Source organism: Eurypyga helias, unplaced genomic scaffold, assembly GCF_000690775.1.
Source record: "Eurypyga helias isolate BGI_N326 unplaced genomic scaffold, ASM69077v1 scaffold9843, whole genome shotgun sequence".
NCBI classification, from domain to species: Eukaryota; Metazoa; Chordata; class Aves; order Eurypygiformes; family Eurypygidae; genus Eurypyga; species Eurypyga helias.
In genome coordinates, this window is record NW_010240516.1 from 1 (window position 1) to 8293 (window position 8293).

At 42.9% G+C, this 8293-nt stretch overlaps 1 protein-coding gene across 1 annotated transcript; it reads left to right on the forward strand.

Moving 5' to 3' along the window:
• Positions 1 to 5: 5 nt before the first annotated feature.
• LOC104504959 (ADP/ATP translocase 1-like) lies at positions 6 to 2014 on the forward strand (the record flags this gene model as incomplete). The annotated part of the gene is made up of 3 exons (XM_010148463.1): positions 6 to 555; positions 1078 to 1218; positions 1562 to 2014. Coding segments are annotated over 3 exons (849 nt in total), but the record flags the coding sequence as incomplete, so codon positions are not given.
• Positions 2015 to 8293: the final 6279 nt, after the last annotated feature.

Sequence of the window (8293 nt, forward strand, 5' to 3'; positions counted from 1 at the left end):
TCAGCGGGGTCACCCCTGCCGTGGCCCTTTCGCAACCCTCCCATCCCTCCTCGTTCTCCCCCGTACAGGTCCAGCATGCCAGCAAGCAGATCACGGCCGAGAAGCAGTACAAGGGCATCATCGACTGCATAGTCCGCATCCCCAAGGAGCAAGGCATCATCTCCTTCTGGAGAGGCAACCTGGCCAATGTCATCCGGTACTTCCCCACCCAAGCCCTCAACTTCGCCTTCAAGGACAAGTACAAGCAGATCTTCCTGGGGGGAGTGGACAGGCACAAGCAGTTCTGGCGCTACTTTGCGGGGAACCTGGCATCCGGAGGAGCCGCGGGAGCCACCTCCCTCTGCTTCGTCTACCCGCTGGATTTTGCCAGGACCCGGCTGGCAGCTGATGTGGGCAAAGGAGCCAGCGAGAGGGAATTCACTGGGCTGGGCGACTGCATCGTCAAGATCTTCAAGTCTGATGGGTTGAAGGGCCTCTACCAAGGATTCAGTGTGTCAGTCCAGGGCATCATCATCTACAGAGCAGCCTATTTCGGGGTTTACGACACAGCCAAGGGTAAGAAGTGCATGGAGAAGTGACCGCAAGGGAAGATCCAGCCAGTAAAGGCATGCTGGGACGCTTGGCGGTACAAGGACAAGCAGGGCTTGGCTCAGCACCAGTTCAGGGTGCTGGTACTAGAACATGTGCAGGTGTTTCTAAAATGCATTCCAGCATCGATTCACTGCTGTGAGCGGAAGCCTTGAGCGTGCAGTGTGTTTTCAGGCACTTTCCAGCTCCTCTGTCTTAAGGCTAGTACGGTAGCTTGTTACTCCTTGTAGCTCATGACACAAACCTGAGAGGGTTCTGCAGGAGAGACCTTTCGGTCAGGGCGCATGAAGAGGGTTTAGATCCCCAAATCCTACAGTCCTATAAGCTTGATTCAACTGCTGATAGTCAAATGTGGATGAAGGGAGAATTTGCAAGCTTGATTGAGTGGACTTGAGTCCAGGGGTCAGTGGGTGATCATTCCTTCCACAGTCATCTTTCCCACAACCTCTTCCCTCTGTACTGACTCTGCTCATTTGTTCTTGATGACAGGTATGTTGCCTGATCCAAAGAATGTGCATATCGTAGTGAGCTGGATGATTGCCCAGACTGTCACTGCAGTAGCAGGGTTGGTTTCTTACCCTTTTGATACTGTGCGACGTAGGATGATGATGCAGTCTGGCCGAAAGGGAGGTAAGAACAAGTGCTTCTGTGGTGTTCTGGCAGCAGAAAGTACCTCTTTGTTGAGATATGGTGGGAGATGATGGTCATTTTTTTGTCTTCTGGAGAACTAATGATCTTATTGGAATCCTTAAAAAAAAATAGCTATGGGAAAAACACTGGTTAATTGTCATCTTCATTTAAGAGGCTGAGAATTGAGTTGGTTTGTTTTCCATGTGGAGAGTTTAAATTTACTTTTCATGAATTGAAAATTAAATTCTTGGCTGTACTTTACTTGTTGGTTTAAATATATGAAAGTTGGAAGAGTTTTGCTGTGTAACTTGAAGCCTTCTGACCTTTATGTCTCTTTCTACAGCTGACATTATGTACAAGGGCACAATTGATTGCTGGAAGAAGATAGCTAAAGATGAAGGATCCAAAGCGTTCTTCAAAGGTGCCTGGTCGAATGTGTTGAGAGGCATGGGTGGAGCTTTTGTACTAGTACTTTATGATGAAATCAAGAAATATGTCTAAAACTGAACATCATAATGTAGTTCAATTGTTCTCAATCAACTTTTTTTAAAAAAATATGCTATTGTGATGTAATGGACAACAAAATATTTCCTAGGGAAACAAAATGAGTAACATAGCAGGTTGAGATGAGGATGCACTAATTTAGAAAGTGTCCACTACATCACAGTTATATTTTATATAAAAATTCCTCCAACATTTGTATTGGAACCTGTGTATATATTATACTTCAAATTTTGGGTAATATATTTTGTCTAGAGACAGGACTTGGGTGGTCTAGACCTAGCTTGGAGTCTAATATTGTCTGAATGGAATGAGATCTTCAGAAATGCCTGTTGTACTAAGTGATGCCTCCAGCGACCCAACAGCGTGATGACATAACATGAATTAGTCACGTGTTCTTCTAAAGCTGTATTTTTTTATTGACACTAAGTGAAAATCACATCTGAAAGCATAAACTCTACCAAAGCACCAGGCTGAGTTCCTAACTGCAGTCTCTTCACCAACAGATTATGGTTGAAAACATAATCTGTTTTTATTTTTTTCAAACATACTTTGTAGAAGATGGAAATAGTGTTTTGGAAGTTCCCTGTATCTTCACAAAGCAAAAAGTTGTCTGCTCTGATGTTCAATTGAACTAAAACTGACATAATGAAATAAATTAATATATTCATGAACTTCTTCCTGTTGTTTTCAGTACACAAACCACTTTGTCCTTTAAGGTGATGTGCTGCTATTAGTGATTGGTACTGTTGGAGCCTCTCAACAGAGCTTTAGGCAGTGGGAATGGTTACTGATAATCCTACACCTGGAGGGTACTGCAGCCAGTTGTCTTATAGATAAACTTCCATCTAGTCTTAGCTGCTTTGAGAATTCATTTACATTATCCTTACACTTTGAAGTAAGTGTGTCTTCATTTGACAGTGAAATCATTGCTGCTTATTTTCCTTGAAAAAAGTATTCTAGAATGGACTACTACTAGGGTATTTTAACTATACCATTATTAACCACTTGAGCTATTAATTACCAGTGAGATCAGAACATGCTCAATACAATTCTTAAAGTTTAGATGCTTCATGCCTGTGAACTCACTGAAAAAAAGCCTTTCTAATTAGGCAAAGGAGGGGAAAGTGAGTTGTATCCATTATAGTCATTCATATAGACTTTATCTAAAAAAAGCTTACTTATCCACCTAGGAGAGGGTGGGGAAAGTGAGTTGTATCCATTATAGTCATTCATCTAGTCTTTAGATATATCTAAAAAAAGCTTACTTATCCACCTAGGAGAGGGTGTAATACTCTTCTTCATTTCAGCTGTATCTTCTACTAGTTCATATGTAGAAGTAAGGTGCCCTTGTGTATTTTTGATAATGATACTGGAATGCTTGTCATTCCTAGGGTGAAAAAAAAGCCTGTGGAAACACCAGTGTTGGAATTGCACCAGCTATACTTGAAGGTCAAAGTTACTTACATGGCTGGCAGTTTCCACAATGGATATAAACTGCAGAGTAGATGATGCCTGGGCTAGGTGAGTGATGAGTGCACACTATTGCTGTAGTGGAGGGGTTATCCCCGCCTGGCAGGTACTGTCACTGCTGTAAACTGGCTTTCCCTGGTCTCACAGCATTGCTTGTGTGAAAGCTGGAGCAATTCAGTGTGCAAAAGCAAGCTGTTGCAAGGAGTATTATCCCTTGCTCCATGAAAATAGATTACTCTGAAATATAGATGGAACAAGTCTCCCAAAAATTATGCATTTGTGGACACTGTAACTATCACAGAACTATCCCGCTACTCTCATGGACTGGGAGCATACTTACTCTATGACGAGAACTCTGGATTAACAAGTTTTGTGAGCAGCAGTAAATGGAGAGCCAAGAGATTCACGTTTTGATCAGTTCCAAGTTCCATGCTTTGGCTCCCAGTTATTCCTTTCCTCTATGTGCAATAAGTAATTCACTGTCAGACACAGGTATTCCCAGCTCTGTCACTCAGCACGATGGGCTGCGTGTGTGCTACACAGATCAGCAGCTCCACTGCCCCTGAAGGCAGGTACTAGCTACTAAAACAGTATCTAGAAGCAACATCTATCCACCTGAAGAAATGAAGCATTGGGGGGACAAAATGGTTCAAAAAATTATAATCTCTTTTTAAATTACCTAAATTTAATTATTTTTTATATCATGAAGATAGTACCTCTTTCAACCTGGTCTGATCATTTGTGCTGGTTTTAGGGTTAAACCACAACATCCTTTCATCTCCCTTCCTTCATGGTCACTATCTTAAACACTTGCTTATTTAGATCCTTGGTCTGTTTTCTTCCCTGTAGTAAATAACTAGGGTGGCAACTTACTGAGCCATAAATTTGTGAAGATAATCTGGTTTTCAAAGTGCTTTTAACTAAGACTATCAAAAAGAGTTTTACCTGCTTTGCTTCTGCCCTTTCTATTCCTTTTCTCCTTCTTTCACGCATTCCTAATGGTTCCTTAGGGGAAGCCTGCTAACACACTGCAGCTCTTCCTTTCACACTTAGGCAAGGTTGCATATGGCGATCGGATGTTGCAGAGATCTAAGTTGGCTGCAAAGACACCAGAGACAATGACAGATTATAATATGCAGAGGTACAAGCCCTGGGGGGAACTGTACGTGTGAATGAGCAGCAAGAGAACTCAGAGAAAGCAAAAGAAACTTCAGATGAGTGTAAGTGAAAGAAGTTACTATCTTCCAGACAATAAAAAGGCACAAAACAAAGGGGGAGCAATGGCTATTAAAAAGGAGAGTGAGGAGTATCAATGCAGGAAATTCCACTGGGGAAGAGACAGTACATGGAATAATACATTCTGAAAACACGACAGGTAAACAGCACTGTTTCTCTTGAATGCTCATGCACACCCTGTGGCAGATTCTAGGCTGTACTCCCCATAAAGGTATTTGGGGTCAGAGTTCAAACCTGTCAGTGAAATTACCATTCCTGCCAGTGAAATAACCACTCCTGAAACTCCACGGCACTCATCTTAAACACTTGCTGAAAGTGTTACCTAAAATCCAGCCATCAGCTCTGCAGAGCTGGAAAACAGACAACCCTGCAGATAGTCTGTAATTGCTACTTGAACTCCAGTGACATTGACTGGAGTCAATGCAGAGAATTGATACCACCGCCCCCATCCTTCTGCACCTCTGCAACAGTTGGTTACAGATGGTAACTCTGCCAAAGTCTGCATCAAAACCCTTATTCCCTTACACCTCGCACCTGAACACCGGGAAGCCTGCCTCGAGGAGCCTGGTAATACATCCCACTAATACAGACAGAGGAAGCCTGCCTACCATCCAGCATACTACCTGGGAGAGAATCAAGGCACACTGGTCTTTTGGATGAGATGAAGTTAGGAACTTTAGGTGGGTCTGCAGGGTAAACCTCTCTCCAAAGTGCATAGCACACTGCAGAGTGGGGGAAGAATCTACGACAGCAGACTGAATCTTCCCTTTCTAAAGGTGAAAAACTCCGCTCTGCCCTGTACTTGTCATGGAAAACGTAGACATCAGTTCTTTTAAAAGCCATAGGGAAGAGTTTAAGACATGGTGAGAGGTAGAGGAGAAGGGAAAAACGTTGCCAAGTTGTCCAAAACCCAGAACAAAATTCCATCTGCAGGGATGCCAGTTACGGTTATTGGATAATCTCACCTGGAGATGGAGTGCCACACTAGCCAACCTAGGATGCCAAGGAAAGAAGCATCAGAGCAAACTCACTTACTCATGCCCCAGGTAGCAAACCTCAGCCACCTGCATTCCTCTTGTGAAATCTCTTCTTTTAAACAAGCAAAATCTCTCAATAGCACATTCTAGTCCTAAAAGGCACCGAATGGAGACCGAGACCTGTCATTTTTGTCCCAAGCTCTGACCACATAACGAAGTGGAGAGAACTATGATTTTGTAGGCAATCAGAGCTTGGAACAAAAATGACAGAGAACAGCACTTCAGAACTCTTGTAGAGAGTAAAGCAGGTGGTCCTGGAACAAGAAGCGACAGCTACAAGCATCAATGTTGCCAAATCCTGTCCCATCTTGGCCAGGAGGAGTTATCAGGAGGCAGAGAGCAGCTTTCTTGACCAAGGTAGTAGAACCATGCATCCTGAAGACAAACCAGATCTGTATCACAAGTGTTAGCAGTCCCTGACGATGGCTGAAACAGGCAGACCTTAACATAATTCCAGTCCTGGAAGATGGCTCCACGTGCCGCTCTGTATTTCTGTACTTCCTCATTCATCAGGTGACAACTACATGGTTCATCCACTATTTTGCTCAAGACTTCGAACAAGCAAACACCACAAAGATGTACTGGGTTCGTAAGATACACCACTTGGGTACCGAAGGAGCATTCTCTCCCTCATCTGACTTGTTGATTGATCACTGTGTGTTCATCGGCACCTGCCTGTGACGATGATGATCACTCAGCCAGAAGGCTTGACACAAGTCACTGCCCTCATCTCCAGACTGTGCTTGTCTCTCATCTGCCAGATGCGCAATGAGCTACCCAGGTTGGGAAGGCAGGAAGTTATTTTGTCTACTGACCATGGAGACCAAGGAAGATCACTGGGATAAAATCATTATTGGTGATCCGTTAGAACAGGGTATCTCAGGTGTTTTACAGGGCTTTATCCCCATTAAATGACAATCAGGAAAATACAGTCCAATGTAAAGTCTATGTACATCACAGAAGACATAACAGTTCAGCCAGCCATAGCACAATCAGACAAACCCTTACCTGAGTGGCCAGATGACAGCAGAGATGCCTCAGGATCTTCAGTAAAGACTGCAGGCAATCTGAGAGAAGACAGGTTCTGGCACAGGGGAAAGCCTATATTCCATATGAGGAATGGCCTTATGTGATTCCTCCAAATTAGCTTGAGTCTCAAATTCACTGGGATTAAAACTGAGTCCTAAGGTATTCAGTGGTCGTGTTGGGATAACACCCTTCACATGGCATCTACAGAGACATGGAAGCATCACCACTCCCTGTTCTTCTCGTGTAGTCAATGATCTGAACTAGGGCCTTTCAGTATTGTAGAAAGGCTGTGCAGCAGAACCCTATCCGGGAAGAAAGAGAGCCCACAGTGAGGCAGGGGCACTTCCAGAGCAAAAACATGACAGAGGCACCACAGTCCCTCTGTTGTAGCAGCAAGATCAGTGCACCAGTGCTGTCACCCCAACGGGCAATCCTGTCACTTCAGCAGGGAGGTAGGCTCCTACCTGACACCACATGTCAAACCCGCGTGGCATTTCCCTTTAAGGAGGGAGCAAAGCAGCTTGGACTTTTCTTGCGGAGATCTTCTGGAGGGGAAAAAAAAAAAAAAAAGAAAAAAAGAAAAGAGAAAAGAGGAAAAAGCGGGAGGTTACAAAAAAAAAAAAAAGAGACAGAAAACAAGTCTATTACAAACTGGATTTTTTGCTGTAAAACTCTGAATGAAATTGTCTAACTTCATGAAGACCTGTCAATACGGTGACTTATTTTAACACACCCACACCAAAGTCACTAGCAGGTAAAGTGTATCCATGCATAAACCGATTCTTTGCATTTTCCTGCACTACACGTAGTGCAAAACGCTTCTCCCAAGACCTCCTTTGCACTTCAGAACCAATTATCAAATTCTGAAAGAAGCCACTGCCATGACCAACAATTAATGTTAAATATTTTATTTATGCTTTACAAAAGTGACATACAAAATCGACAGTCTTTCATACCAAAGTTAAATAAAATAAGATGAAGCGATTAAAAGTAATCTGTTTCATGAATTCCTTCACAAAAAAAAAAAAGAACATTCAAAGTATTTAAACTGTGACCCCAGTATTCACACTCAAGGACAAAAATCTTTAAATAGTGAATAATTTCAATTAGCACAACAGTACAAATAAATACAGCAGCACTATGCCAAAAAATCCTTAGACCCTATCAATGAATAACAATTGCAATAAAAATCCGTTTGCCACAATGCTGCTTAAAAGTTCAAATATTGTCAAACAGCTAGATTTGACCCGCAGGGCACCAGGTGCAGAAGCTCTGCCAAACTATCACACAGGACCAAGTAAAAAGTTTGTTACACCGCAGAATACCTGAAAGCCTAAATCCTCATCCAAGCACAAGCAAAGAAGAACAAACTTCCCTTTTCACAGGGAAGCCAGCAGCTGGTGTTTTGTCTCTATGCATAACACATATTTCCTGTATCTCTCCTAGGAAAAAGCTGGGGAAGCAAGCAGGGTTCCAGCAATATCCATGGAGAGTGGCAGCAAAATTTATGCTCTTTATAACTACAGTCCTGCAAAATAAGCTCACTGAAAGGTCACCTTTATGTATAGAAATAAAGCCTACCACCTACTATTTGCAATGACCAATTCCATTAAATTCTGGTCCCCTGGTAAATGGATGGAAGCTTATCTGACACTGCTACAAATATTCGGTGTGAAGGCGACAGTAAAAAACAGGTTAGGAAGCATAACAAGATTTTCTCTTTACTCTTGGTTAGTAGTCACTCTCAAAATGAGATGTTAAACTTAGCTGCAGCTCGAGTTTGAATCTCCCCACCGAGA